This window comes from Centroberyx affinis, unplaced genomic scaffold (assembly GCF_046629955.1).
Source record: "Centroberyx affinis isolate AG114_WGS23_722 - 3 ecotype Tasmania unplaced genomic scaffold, CSIRO-AGI_Caff_v1 ptg000715l_1, whole genome shotgun sequence".
In the NCBI taxonomy this organism is placed as follows: domain Eukaryota; kingdom Metazoa; phylum Chordata; class Actinopteri; order Beryciformes; family Berycidae; genus Centroberyx; species Centroberyx affinis.
Window position 1 is genome coordinate 413,213 of NW_027279332.1, and position 14,868 is coordinate 428,080.

The 14,868-nt window shown below is 44.6% G+C and overlaps 2 protein-coding genes across 2 annotated transcripts in view; one reads left to right on the top strand and one right to left on the bottom strand.

Annotated features, from left to right (window-relative positions):
• The first annotated feature begins 326 nt into the window (after nucleotides 1-326).
• On the top strand, nucleotides 327-11,172 carry tgfb3 (transforming growth factor, beta 3). Its single transcript, XM_071519568.1, has 7 exons — nucleotides 327-1,081; nucleotides 6,324-6,487; nucleotides 7,893-8,022; nucleotides 8,180-8,287; nucleotides 9,022-9,193; nucleotides 9,808-9,961; nucleotides 10,061-11,172. Exons 1-7 carry the CDS (start codon nucleotides 736-738, stop codon nucleotides 10,217-10,219), a joined length of 1,233 nt encoding a protein of 410 aa, XP_071375669.1. The 5' UTR covers nucleotides 327-735; the 3' UTR covers nucleotides 10,220-11,172.
• A 216-nt stretch (nucleotides 11,173-11,388) lies between these two features.
• The window catches only part of ttll5 (tubulin tyrosine ligase-like family, member 5), a 47,051-nt gene continuing 43,571 nt past the window's right edge, over nucleotides 11,389-14,868 (bottom strand). The window contains exon 32 of the mRNA XM_071519581.1: nucleotides 11,389-13,166. Within this exon, the coding sequence (XP_071375682.1) occupies nucleotides 13,114-13,166 (53 nt within the window). The 3' untranslated portion in view covers nucleotides 11,389-13,113. The remainder of the gene's footprint in view (nucleotides 13,167-14,868) is intronic.

Below are 14,868 nucleotides of genomic sequence, written 5' to 3' on the forward strand. Positions count from 1 at the left end.
GGGAACCCCTGGTCTTGGCCAGGTAGCCTATCCACTTAAGTAATGGGTTTTCCTTTCCTTTCCTAAAAAATAAAAAAAAATAAAAAAATAAAACACACATTCAGCACTCTCACTCTCGCTCTCCATCTTAAAAAGAATGGCAATTGTCCAAATCAGTTTCTTACAACATAAAGGTTTTGATTAAGTTTTATTGCAGAATAGGGCAGACCTCATTGTCCTAGTATAGGCTATAATTTGCAGTCCCTCCCTCGATCGAAAACGTCACAGCTACTTGTGACTATAAAGTATGAGTGAGAGGAGAAAGAGCGTCTGTTGAGTGTGTGAGGCTGGACTGCAGGGAGGGAGCAGAGAGACGCTCTTACACCATAAGCACAAGTGGATGGAAAGAGCCAAATGCAATGGAGAAAGTGAACTACGGTGCAGAGATCGGTGCTCTGTAAACTAACGAAGAAGGGAAACGATGCTTGTGCGCGTGGCAAAGGGGAATGAAGAATAGGATAAGAGGTTTTGATGAAGAGTTGAGGTTGTTTTCAAAAATGTCACGGATCTGCCCTCACGCAAATACGCATTTTGCAAAGATGACATAGCACTTGACAAAATGGGAATCCTCGGAGAAAAGAACTCTCTCACGACTTGAATGAAAAGAGAAAAGGGATTCTGTTCAAATCGGAATTTAGTTTTGTTTTTGTCTCTTTTTTTTTACTTGACAAGCCTCAGTTGTGAGCAAACAGAAATATGAATCTGGGCAAAGCACTTCTGTTTTTTCTCCTCTCAAATTGTGTGACCATGACTTTGTCGCTATCCACTTGTACCACTGTGGACATTGACCACATAAAGAAAAAGAGAGTAGAGGCGATCCGGGGACAGATTCTCAGTAAACTGCGGCTGACCAGTCCGCCACAGACAACAGGTCCAAATCAAGTACCGTTTCAGGTTCTGGCCCTTTATAACAGCACCAAGGAGCTCATTGAGGAGCTGGGAAGAGACAAGCAGCAGAGTTGTGGACAGGATAACACGGAGACTGAGTACTATGCCAAAGAGATTTACAAGTTCAACATGATCAATGGTCCGACAGAAAACAGTAAGTTGCCTTTATCCATATTGTATGCACTCACCCCACGCTCAGAAGTGCCTCTTATTCACATACTCACCGTATGATTAACGTAAACTAACCCACCAAATCCACTACTAACTCCATGTGCTGAGAGTTTTTTGTCAAGGAACTTATCGATAAGGATTATTTAAATACAAAAAGCCCAAAGGTGTCAATTCACCAAACTTTAAGGTATGGCAAAGTCCCTGCGTCTAATATTATTTGCCACCAAACTCACTTATATCTAAATTTCTGGGGAGGAGTGGAGCAATGACCGAAGACTGAAAAGATATTTGGTGAATGTGATACATTTTTAGACGTAGTATGTCCCCAAACTATGTGGCACAGATCCACACAGCTGGAGAGAACATCCCGATTTTTTTTTTTTTTTTTTTTGCTTCATCCTTACTCATTATAATGATAAAAACTACAAAATCAAATTTGGACTCACTTGGGGTAAGGTATTGCGCGTGCCACACATTGCAGTAACAAACTGACACCCATAAAAAAAGTCTTTCATCTGGGTATGATATGCATTGGGTTGTAAGGAGTGTGGAGACAATGTCAAAAACAGAAAAAAGAACTCCAATTGGCATTGAGGCCACTCGGCTCGGCGCAGCTTTTTACGCACAGACTCGCCTGTGCGCAGTGGAGCGGCGCGCGAGGGAGAGGGCAAAGTAAACAGTCTAATTGGAATGAGCACCATTCCTCATACATACCTCACACCAAAGCCATGGGAACTCCAGCCTAAGTCTGACACATTCCAAAGGGGGGAAAATTCTCAGGCAGTTAAGTCTAGTATTTATTGCCAACCCCAATACCTCATTTCAAATTTTTTTGGCCTTGAGTTTCCCAATATTTTTCGTCCACCGTTATGACTCTCTTACTTATATTTCCCTACTATTCATTTCTAGTAGCGAGGCGCTGACTGGCTCTGTATTATGATCAAACTGCCTTGCTCGTCCATATTGGCATTTCCTGTATAAACTATGGTCCATTGATTGTTCCAGGAGTCAGAAGCTTGCTGAAAAGCTCTCGCTCACTTTGCAGCGATTCTCTAGAGAAAGTAAGTTTTAAGTGGAGGAGTTGGAAACGTGCCTATTCACAGTCAGAGGCTGGTCAGCGCATGGTATTACCACTTTGAAATCAACAGGTGTTTATGCTGTGCTGTGACACTGAGCAGAGCCTCCTCTGGCTCCAGCATAAGCCCCTGAATCAAATCCATTTCACAGGTCCCACAAAGTGCTTCTGACACTCAAAATACACAGCTCCGGGTTTATCCACTGGTCAGAGGTAGCCAGAGCTCCCAAAACAAACACAGGTCTAAGGAGTGGGATCAGTGATGGCCAGGTGCCTAGGACACATCACCCTGCCATGGTCTCATACTGTAGGCCTCCGTGGTGATAATGCATGACATGAACTTGACTTACTATTGGCAACGTTTATTGCCCTAAAAGAGCCTGTCCAAGGAGGGCGTTACCCTAATTAACACGGGCTGCCAGCGTGGATGAATAATCACTTTTCTGTCCCTTATGACTTTCCATTATGTAATTTAATAGGACGCAGGGCATGTTTCAGTATCTAGGAGCATAATGTCTGTCACCACGGTAATTCTGTAGTATATAGTCAATTTTCATTCCTATTTGATCTAATGGGTTTTACATTCACTGTTTTTGGAAGGTGGGAATGTCTTGGAATATGGTCAGGTTTTGCTTTTTTGTTTGACTTTTCATGCCCAGTTAATAGCTTGAGCGAAAAAAATGAAGCAGAAACTTTTCTCTCATACTTCACTTGCTTAAGACTAAGTTTCCTTGACACCACTACTAATGCCAATAGAGGTGTTTCTGATTAGAAAAAAAGCAAAATTCAGAGAGGGGAGCAATCTAGACATGCCTTTTCTGGTGCATCATAAGGCCAGTGTGGTCAATTATGTCATCAATGTGCCATACTGAGTATCATGGTAAACCAAATGCTGTTGAAGAATTCAGACATATTTGTGCATCCACATATTGTCCATCTACAGACTTTAGTTTGACCTGAGGCTTAATAAAACTGCACAGACAGTCCAGCCACCATACTGATCATTTTAACAATCCATTGGCTCTTCTGTCTTAAAATGAGGCAGCTTGTGGCTTGCAAAGAGAAGCATGCAGTTGCAGTGCAAGGTCGAGCACAAGGCAATCATTGACTCAGTGTTGGGCCGGAGGAAGACGTGGACCAGCGCTGAGGACAGCAGTGTTTCTGATATATGGAATAGTAGAGAGATGATGTCATCCCAGCAAACAGAGACAGAGTTCTTTGGCGTCTCTCACCCCCACCCCCACTTTCTTACCATTTTTGCCTCTTCATCCTTGATCAAGTGGAAAAAAGCTGTCTTACTTCAGAATAGAGCTCCATCACATTATCTCATTCATAGCAGCCTGCCACAGCCAATGTCCATTTAGAGCCGCTGTCTTAGGAAGATTACACATGTTGAGAAATGGGACCTGGTCCTCTGACCAGTGGACATATTCTGCATTTGAATTCTGCCTATTAAAAGTATTTGTTTTCAATTTGAAAGCTTGTGTTAAGATATTATAAGTAGTCATCACAGTCACCATGTCTGAGTTCATCTCTTGAGTCATGGGTCAGTGAAAATTAAACCTATTCACAGTAGCATATGGATTTATTCAGTAAACAAATCACTAAATTCTAATTTCAGATATTGAAATGCAATTAGATGATGCAGCTTTCAAATTGAATACTTTTCAACAGCAATTTCTGCTGCCGTGTCACCGTTTTTCACTGTTGTGTGAGCTCTAGACACCTCAGCAGCTGGTCAGCACCTGCCTCCCCATGCTTCCTATTTCCTTTGTTTACTTCCACATAGCTTTGGAGAGACTGACATCACAGGCAGCCCTCTGGGCAGAAGGGAACAGAGAGGTGATTACTGAGAGGTTTTTTTTATCAGGGAGCTGCTGTGTCATGTCACCTGTGAGGGAGAGGAGAGGAGAGGAGCAGTCTATGTGGAGTGGCATCCCAGACGCAGGAGGGAGGAGGCTGAGCGTGCGTTAGAGAGGGAGGTGTGGACGATGAGCGTCTGGGCCAGACACTTTATGAGAAGCTTTAGAACAGAGCTATTCAAAAGTCTGTCCCCAGGCCTTCCTGTGCAGCCTCACCATTAAATTCCTCACTTACAGCCCATCTATGTTCCAATTAATTGAGTGATAATATGAAAATGAGATCGACTGGGCATCGTTTTGTAATCCAAGCTATTAAATCTGACTATAAATATACTGTTGCAAAGGTGTTAATGAGAATGTCCAGCAATAAAACTCAGCTCTTTAATTAGAATCTGATCAGAGAACAGTCTAAGGCGGTGGCTATAACAGTAGATCAAAATTTTATATTTCCATAATATTTACAATACAATACATAGCATTATTCATAATTCTGATAATCACTGTAGGGAAAAAACACATAACATTCAGCTGCAGAAGAACCAAATCTTTAAATTTCTGAATGGGTGTTAGTGAAGAGACGAGGATGCAGGGAGGCTTATTGACATAATCTATGTTGCTTCAAACAGTGTACAGGTCAAACTGATGTCAGCATCTCAACGCTGTTCTTCGGACCAAATCTAAAAACGGTGGGGGTCAGAAAATTAGTGAATGTTTTTCATTCTAATTATACAAGCAATCCCCTCCACTCACCAACATGGAACAAATTACCTTCAGACCCTTGGCAAAAATAAGCCGTAATGTGAAATCCACCTAAAACCATTGCAATGGGAAAAATGAGGTCATCCAAAAGGAAACCAAAGACTTGATTAGAATTTCAAATCTCCCCTCGAAGTGGGGCTTTCCACCTTCTTTGAGGGAGGCAGGGGGACCGGGAGAGGGAGAGAGAACCGTAAGTGAGGGGCAGGCTGAGGGAGGAAAAGGCTACTGAGTTTTCCTCCTTATGGATTGTGTGGAAACACTAGACAGATATCTGGCTTGGGATGAATGCTGAAAAGGTCACCTATAAATAGGGAAACTTGAAAAAATACATTGTGGAAATATTAGATAATGACTGGGAGGACACTGAAATAGGATTATGGGTCAAATCAAGTACAGATACTTGGATATGTGCAAGTTCCTTTTGCATGACACAGAAACAAATGAACATTTGAGTTTCCATTGTCCCAAAACAGCTCGAGGTGCAAATCAGCTAAAGGTGCAGTGCCCCTGTTAACCACCAGCAAATCTTAGGGTTGGTAATAAAGCTTAAGCTTAGGGTAATAAATTAGCGATGGCTTGGCTGTAAATGAGTGTTTCCACTTGGCTCATAAAACGCTTGCCGTGTGCTTGTTTTGCCCAACACTGCATGTGCTCGGCCTGTTAAAATAATAAACGATTCAATGGTATTAGGGTATAAAAAAAAGAGAAAGGCTTGAGTGGGCCGTGCAACAGGAAGCATTTCAGAGGGAATCATAGTGGAGCCATTTCATTTGTTTCTGCTGAGTTTAGTGTGCTACACAAACACACACACACACACACACACACACACACACAGTGTTAAGATGTACGTTGCTGCTTGTCAGTCATGTACTCTTTAGAGTGACTGTCATGAAGGAGTCTCCTTCCCGTGCAGATACAGCCCACTGGCCCAGGTACTGCTCTGTTTCGGCATGTGATCCCACATGTTCCTAGCTGAGCTGCTTGGTTCCAGGGAATACTTGGCTCCTGTCCTAGCCCTCGGAGCACCTGTTGGGCTCCAGAGCTGGTGGGAGGAGCACACTGCCGTCTCTCTCCAGCCTGTTCCACCACCACATGGGACATTTGGTTTTCATTTCATGACTTCAACTTGTTGCTAACTCGGACTGCACAAAGCATAAGCAGATGGTCCATGGCAATGGCTCACTCCTCTTCCCTGCAGGGGCTAGAAATAGTTAAAAAAAACTGTTTTTCTGTAAAACATCTTAACTTGTAGTGTGAAATCCCCAACAATAAGCACACTAAGTATCATCAATATTCATAATGTAAACATGTCCACCCTTGTGCAAAGATGACAGTGGAAAATAGGCTTTGATAACGTGTACACAATGAGGTAACAGAAGAAGAAGAGCTTAGAGGGATCTGATAGAAGAAACAATGAGTTCCAGCCTGATCAAACAACCAGAAATGATCTTCCGCTTATGTGAAGGAAAGGAAAGTTTTAATAACATTTTAAGGCCACTGTTGAGTCATCATTTCCATGTGCCCCGCAGATGACCTCCCCTACTGCCCCAAGGGGATCACCTCCAAGGTCTTCCGCTTCAACGTCTCGGCCATGGAGAAGAACTCCACCAACCTGTTCCGTGCTGAGTTTCGAGCCCTGCGGGTCCCCAACTCCAGTGCCAAGAGAAACGAGCAGAGGATTGAGCTCTACCAGGTGTGTGAACTGACCATTCATTCCCACTGCTAGCCGAACGCGGGGGGTAATGCGCTCCAATTCTCTCAGAAGGCCTGGCGCTGCGAGACTGTGTAGGTCAACGAGAAAGATGAAAACATTTATATCAGGGTGTCCAACTCCCTCTCTCCTCTTTTCAGCGCTGATCATTATTCCATGTGCTTACAGTCAAATGGATTCTACATTAGAACAAATTTAAGAGCTTGCTACAGCCGTCTTTGAGAAACTCTAGATTACCATTCGGCAATTTCTTCTTTCTCAGCTGTCAGTCTCAAAGCAATTGTCCGTTCTTATTATTTCAAGTGAGGCGTTATGCTTTCAACAGAGGATTTATAGATCTGCACCTGCATTTGTGTGTTTATGTGGCATGAGCATTTTTCTGTGCTATCTGTGTGTAAAAGTGTGCGCCTGTTGGATGTCTGTATGCGGGGTGGCGAGGATGGATTTTTGCTCGGTTTCCTCATTAATCTCCCGTGAGAGACTGGGAGTAATGATCAGGTTCCAACATTTCCTGCCAGGGAGACAAGCGTCTCCGGACTGCATACCGCCTCTGAGGCAGGCTCTGGCCAGGCCCGAATACAGACTGTCAGGCCCTCAGATTGTTTCCAGGGGCCCGGGAGGAGATAGAGGCAGGGTCAGCCACTGGGGGAGTAAACGGAGCTGCTCGCCCCCACACTTCAGGCAGGGGCTGATTGGCAGGGGGCTGGCGCTGGCAGCCCTCGGCCCCCTGTTCCCACAGGAAGCCAGATTAGATGCTGACAATGTTCAGGAACCTGGTTATCCCAGCACTGCTGCGGGGCTAAGTGCTCCAACCCGCCCCCCAAACACACACACACAAACACTTCACTCATTTCTCCCTGGAGATAAACTTCTTTGTTCAGAGAAATGCTACATACTGGTGGAGGTAGAGGGATCCCTGATCACACTGTTGCAGTCCTGCCATTCAGATCACATTAGTCTCCATGGTCAATCATCCACATTTGGTCTCAAGAGATCTAAACTCTGACATGATAACACAGTTAGGACACGGGTGCCTCTAGAAATAGCTGCAACCCTGCTTTCTGAATAGTATGGTACTGTATCAACCTAAAATGTTGGGAGCCCAGCTGAAGTCAAAGTTTGAACTGCTGATGGGAAGGACAGCCAGGTTCTCATTGGCAGTAGGGTAACACGCAGGCATTAACTTGCAAAATGGGGATATCAACACAGGGAGTCACTTTTTCCATGAAGAGAAGACATTTGGCCCAGGGCATCCTGGAGAGTCTAGCTCAGACAGCTCTGGTTGTGTGTGTGTGTGTGTGTGTGTGTGTGTGTGAGAGAGAGGGAGAGAGAGAGAGAGACAGAGAGAGAGTTTATGCAGCTGGGTCACACTTTCATCTCCTTGCAGATCCTCCAGAAAGATGACCACATAGCCAAGCAGCGCTACATTGGGGGCAAGAACGTCCTGACCAAGGGCACGCACGAGTGGGTCTCCTTTGACGTCACAGAGACAGTTAGGGAGTGGCTTATGTACCGACGTGAGTGGGGCTCCTCAAATTTTCCTTGCATCACACCTTATTACATATCAACGCTCGCGCCAAAGGGCATTACAGTTTGAAGTTCATTTAAATAAAGGAAAATGGCCTGAGGGAAAGTGTCAGTTCCTTACATCCCTCTGCTCTTGTTTCTCCTCAGAGACCAACCTGGGCCTGGAGATCAGTGTGCACTGTCCCTGCCACACCTTCAGCCCTAATGGTGACATTATCGAAAATGTCAATGAGGTGCTAGAGGTCAAGTTCAAAGGTAAGATGGCGTTAAATAACTCAGTGGCATGAAAAAAGTTAGCTTGAGTTTCTATCAGCATATCAATCGTGAGATTGGTTTGAGGAAAAAGTCCCTCTGAAGTCCAGTCCAGTGAACATGTGCCTCAAGCATTGATACTCATTTGAGGCCTTTTTAGTAAGATAATGGGTTTCCTTTCTAAGAGGGAGAGAGACACAGAGCATGGGAATACAATTGGTCTGGTATCTCACTTAGCGTTGGGGCCCCCGGGTCCTTGGTCCTGGGAACACTCCCCTGACTGGCTTGGCCACAAGGAATGTGCTGCCACGGCGCTCAGACGTTTGGCCCTGAATTAAAGAGGGGCGTCCATATCCACCAGCGGCGTCTCTCCTGAGATCTCCACTGCTTTAGCTATCAGGGGCAGATTGGATGAGCAGACACAAGCCCAGGGGGGAGGATGGAGGAAAGAAGGAAGTTAGCCACCAGCTCTGACTGGTGCGGGAGAAGGAGGAGAAGGAGAAGGACGAGGAGTGAGTCAGAGATGAGTGAAGTCCAGCTTGGAGATTATCCTTTTACTGTAAACTGTAAGATAGAATACACTGACGAGAGTGAAGAAAGAGTTCCACTGAGGTCTCCTGTTGAAGCACATGCCATTTTTTACTATCCTCAACAAATCCTCTGTACTTTTGTTCATTTGGCCAATTGGATCAAGTTCCTGTTAGTATCATCAATATTTAACTGCCTCCCTCCCGCAGGTATGGATGGGGACTTTGACGAGCAGAGTCGACTGGACATGAGCCGTCTGAAAAAGCAGAAAGAGCAGCTCTACCCCCACCTCATCCTCATGATGCTCCCTCCCCACAGGCTAGATGCCCAGTCCTCCTCCCGCAGGCGCAAGCGGGCACTTGACACCAATTACTGCTTCTCGTAAGAAACCTTTCCTCGCCCTGGAAAATGTAATACACTGCTTAGACTATTGTTCATTGTCTTCAACTTTCTAAAAATACTGCTCCGCACTGCACTGTCAGTTCCTAGAGGTGCAGCACTTGTTGGAAGACAGACTGTTGGCTAGTTCAAAAATAGTAATGAAAAAAAAAAGGCTGCTATCTTTGTCTTCTAGGCGGGGGCGGGGGGGTTTACATATTGACAAGGCAACCTCAAATGCAATATCACCTGTCATCTCACTGGGCGAGTACATGGGCACAGAACACATAGAATACGCTTGTTAATCACCAAGCCGAGCGTGACAGAGGCATTAGCAACCCGATACAAGTCGAGATCTGTCCCAGTACTAGGAGACGCTACCTCCTCTTACACGCCGTCTCCTCCACTCTGGATTTCCTCTGTCAGGCTGACAGGCAGCACCAAGACACCTGGGCTGACTCCAAGAGGGAAAATAAGGGCACACCTAAGAGTGGAATTTCTGAGCTCTTCCCGTCTCTGGCTGTGAGGCCATGGGGAGGAAAATGTATACAACCCTTAAAATTGTGTGTTATCTGTGAAACGAGGATCTATTCACCTCTCTCCCCTCTTGTCTGTAGCAATTACGAGGAGAACTGCTGTGTGCGGCCACTATATATCGATTTCCGCCAGCACTTGGGCTGGAGGTGGATCCATGAGCCAAAAGGGTACTATGCTAACTTCTGCTCTGGTCCCTGTCCTTACCTACGCAGTGCGGACACCACCCACAGCTCGGTGAGATGCAGCAAAATAAATGCATGAATCCATGTGCTTTTGTAATCAGGAAGAATGCACTCACTCGCTGATCCCTGTCTCCCTGTCTTTCTTCTGTAGCTGCTAAGCCTGTACAACACCTTGAACCCTGAGGCGTCCGCCTCGCCTTGCTGTGTTCCTCAAGACCTGGAGCCCCTCACCATCCTCTACTATGTGGGTCGCACCCCTAAAGTAGAGCAGCTCTCCAACATGATCGTCAAGTCCTGCAAGTGCAGCTAAATGGCGTCGGAGGCCCAAGCAAGAGACCTGGGATCTGACGGCACCCAGCACTACTCAGGAGGGGTATGGCGGGGTGGAAGGGTGGTGCGTCCTGCAGCAGTACCTCTATCCATCACCGCACCCTCCCCCCTGCTGCAGCCATGCCCGAGCGCTCTCTCTCTCCCACAGACCAATCCTGCAGACGAGATGCGGCCCACCACTGCTCACCATCATCGGCAGCATGTACCTAGAAGACTTTTCAAACACCACTTCGCTAACGACGCTCTCAAAACCCATCAGAACTTTTTTTTTTGACCTTCAGCGGTGGCCTTTTCACGTCAGTGTTTTTCCTCTGTTTTTGTTTTTTAAATATTCCAGCCCATACCTTTGTGCCATATGACATGGGCATTCAAAGCCCGTTTTCAACGAAAACAGGAACAAAACAAAAAATCTTCTTGCTATGACCACTGCATACTCAAGGACATAAAAGTAATTGCAGTCAAAATGAGAAAATGACTAAGAATGCAGACTTAACTCAGCGTGATAGGAATATGTCAAAGGGGGTAAAACAAACATTATTGTTTGCTAAATGCAAACACATCCCTTGGCCAACAATGCATGGCCCGACACGCAGGACACACTCGATTGTCCACGCTGGAAACTAGTGCTGTGCCTGCCACAGCTCCCTACACTGTTAATTTAGGATTAAATGCTGTTGGATAAAAATGATCTTAGGAAAAAAAAAACATGCTGGAAACCAACCTTTATTCAAAATAGTATTTTCATGGTTATGTTTACCTCTGTAATGCAACAGGATGGTGTTTCCTGGGATGGTTTTCTTCTGAAACGAAGCCTTTCTGTTGTATGAGACAATGTACGTCACTAAGTGAACACTTCACTAGATCACAAACTGTAAATGTTTTTCTTATTACTCTTGGAAACACTTTTTTTTTATTAAAATATGGACAGTCTTGGATAGTTGTACTATTTTCATTATTGTTGGAGTTTTTCCATTTTCATTATTTATTTTAGACCACCTTACTTTAAAGGACAATAGAGTAAACTCAGTTCATTAAATCATGCATCCAGGCAGGAGTCATCCTCGATTGACCACTTTTTAAGCATCCAGTGTACTCAATGAGAACACATACACTTACTGATATGAGCAGTTTGTTTTAATGTTTGCTGGACAAGGTATGAAATAATTTCAATATTGCTTGCTACATTAACTGTCTAAAATGGTCCCCAAAATGGACCTGACACGTTACCATGCTTGTGTACTGTAAACAAACAGCAACAAAAGAGCTTAAAACATACGACTGTAAACAACTTTTTATCAGCGCAGCAGAATTACACATTGATAAATACTGTATGTACACATTTGGATTCTAAGAATCACGTAATACAGCATGCGTTGGCTTTAACAGTAGTCAATACACAACATAAACTTTCACATCAACCATTACAAATATTACAAAGAACCCCAACACCATCAACAAGTGTAATAAATCTAATACCTTTGCAAAATTGCAAACTACATTCATGTGCAAAACACTCTTCATTAAATATGATCTTATATTATTACATTTGATCTGAGAAAGAGGATGCATAAAATTCAAGTATTTCTCACAAAGTAAAACAGTCATCATAAATGTATATTGAATCTAATCATGTAACAACAGAGATGTTTTATTTCGTAACAAGCCCTGAGTACGTTCACTATACAGTCCTAAATGATGGAATATCCACATATTGGTCTGGGAGGTGCAGCATTAACCTTCCTTGTAGGCAAGGCTGTGCATAAGCATAAATCCTCTTTATGTTACGCTGTGAGCTACAGAAAGGGCCAAGAAGGCCTTAATGGACACTGTCATTAAATACTGATGCAATAACATAATTTACTTATAAAGCCAAAGTAATCAATTTGGTCCATCCAGAATAAAACTTTAGGGTTTTGTCAACAATGTACAGGAATGATCATAAGACAATTGTATTCTTGATGGAAAACATTTGTCAGATCAGCAAAGAAGTTATGTCATATTTAAGAGTATGGTGTGTGAAAATGTGTGAAGCAAAAAGGCAGAAACCAATATTATTTGAGCTTTAAACATCAGAGTTTCCTTTACATCTAGCCTACAAGCAAAGGATGCTAAACTTTCAACACATCCTTTGGCAATGAGCAGAGAGTCATGACTGAATTGGCAACTGTTTGGGTTTCAAGAGGGAATGGGAGCTGGAGTGTGTTGTACTGCAAGCCGCACATGTAAGGAACTCCTCCACATGTTCAGCGTTTATAGCAGCAAGATGAGAAGTCATTGAGGAAGAATACTGGTCAATTTGCAGTGACTCAGCAGACCTCTCACATTAACAAAATCCCTATCTCACATGTGTTTGTATGTCTTTTCAGCAACAAAAACATCTTCATAATGCTACACAAATGGCTAGGGGACACGTCCCACTGCGTGAACAGAGACTCAAAGTTTTATCTGACAGTGATAGTGCCTACGGGGCTCGAGGAGCCATCTGCTGAAGGATATCTGTCACTGAAATCTTTCCATGGCATCAGTAGCATGGGGAGAATGAGGGAGGACAACTGTTAGGATATGGAGATTGAGGGTAGCCGAGGGGGACGAGGGGAGGGGGAGCTGAAAAGGCCGTCTGATCTTGAGCTGTGCAACAGAATCCCAACCTGCGTCAAAGCTGGGCATTCCTGGCCCGGCAGGCTATCCCCTTGCATGTCTGCGGCTGTATCATAGAGAAATTAATAGGGCCCTGTTCGATGTCTGGCATGCTTTCATCTGCTGCTGTTGTCCTTTCCCAGTATACACCTCTCTGAGGATGCGGGTGTGTGGTTACATGCAGAGACACCTGTCAGGCCGGCAGAGCGGCAAGACGTGGCTCTGGTCCCCTTCATGTCATCTGTGATTGGGCCCCTGGCCCTGGAGCAGCTTGCGGTACGCAGAAAGACCTGGGAAGCAACAGAGAAGTAGAATTAATAAAGATCCTAGAGGAGTGACACAAGGTTTTCCTCACAGTGCCCATGTGTGCACAAACATAAATATTTAAGTCAAAGCTGAAACTAAAACATGGCAAAACTTAAAATTCTTTCTTCAGAGGAGCAGACTAAAACTATGCTGGTGCATGTTCCTAGCAGATCCCTTTAATTCTTCATGGTCAAGGTGGTTACCAGCAGATCTGCGCCGTCAGCTCGTGGTGAGCCTTTGTCTGGCCGTCCCTACGCTCTCAGCCCCTCACTCCCTATCCTATCGCCTGGCCGCGCGCCAGGCATCCAGTAGAAAAGGAATTCCAAGTACAGTTGGAGCTGCCGTGTTTGTGCTCCCAAACAGTATTCCCTTTCATTCCCTCTCGGCAGACTCTGTTTATTTTGGTGCTCTTTTACACCGTGGGGCCTGACGGAGCTGGAAAACGAAAACATCTCCCTGACTTCCAATCCGATGACATGACCGCTGGAAGCAGCTTCTTCTAGCTCAGCAAAAGAAAGATAAAGGGACAATATTCTCTCTTACTTTTCCCTCTCCACTTGGCACAGTTGAAACCAAAAACGATAAACTAATGACACCGACTGCTTAATCCATGGCAAATTAACCTCAAAGGTGTAACAAGCAGCCCATATTGCTGTGTAATTGATATCCTTGGTGATCTACTTCTCTGGATAATCAACAGTGTGTGCTATGTAGTTACATATGTTGTATCTACCCACTTCCTTGTCACTCTCATAAAAAAAAGATAAAGGCTTATCATCAACTGGTTTGAATAAAACAGCCACTAGCAAACACAGTACATCTGAAAAGGGGATGATAGCCAATAACTACCTTTTCTTTTCCAACACGGCACCACACAAAGTCTTATTTTGGTAAAGAGAGGCCCAAAGCTATCCGTCTTGACATGATCAGGATCCCATTAAAATGGCACAAGTGCAGCATTCATTTCCTTCTCAAACAGAAAGCAATAAATCTCCTCTCAGTCGCCGTCTGTGGAGCCCTGAGAACTTCAAGAGAAGGATTGTAAAACACATGTGGCCGATAGATATAATCTAGTTTCATAAGCACTGATGGGTCCTCATCAAAATCCTCTCCTCATCCCACATCAAAAATGAATGGGGGTGCCACAAAGAGACTAAGAGGAAGAAGTGGGGAAAGAAAGAAACTGCGATGGAGGAGGGGGATATATGCGTAAGAGGGTCCAGAGAGAGGGAGCAGGGAAGTTTTCAAAGTATAAAGGGAGAGTTGTACGAGCAAAGAGAGGAAGAGATGAAGAGAGAGCACGAGAGAAAGATAAAGGGAGAGTGTGATTAATGACGGCTGACAGCTGATCATAGAGAATGCTCTCCATTTGGACCCACTCTAACTCCCTGTCAGAATCGATCAGGGGAGCCCAGTCATCTCGCTACAAAGGTACACTGGGCAGGCAGAAAACCCTGACTCACTCCTAAGCTCCACAAAGGCTGTGCCCCTTCTAATAACAATCCCCCCCAAAACACCACACCAAGTCTCTGTTAAACTCCCAGTGCCATTCTCAATGCATGGCTAAACCTGCCTTGTTAACTGGTTTTGCTGCTGGGCTTTTTGTTCTTTCTTTCGTTCAGACTTTTTTTTTTCTTTGGAAGTCAAGAGCGAAGCATCTCCCCCCACCCTTTGCGCCCTGAACGA

Bases quoted from the DNA above. Each gene is read 5' to 3' on its own strand.
- tgfb3 (XM_071519568.1), top strand. From the start codon at position 736: ATGAATCTGGGCAAAGCACTTCTGTTTTTTCTCCTCTCAAATTGTGTG. The intron at 9,194-9,807 runs GTAAGAAACCTT...TCTTGTCTGTAG, and splicing joins GACACCAATTACTGCTTCTC to CAATTACGAGGAGAACTGCT. The intron at 9,962-10,060 runs GTGAGATGCAGC...TTTCTTCTGTAG, and splicing joins CGGACACCACCCACAGCTCG to CTGCTAAGCCTGTACAACAC.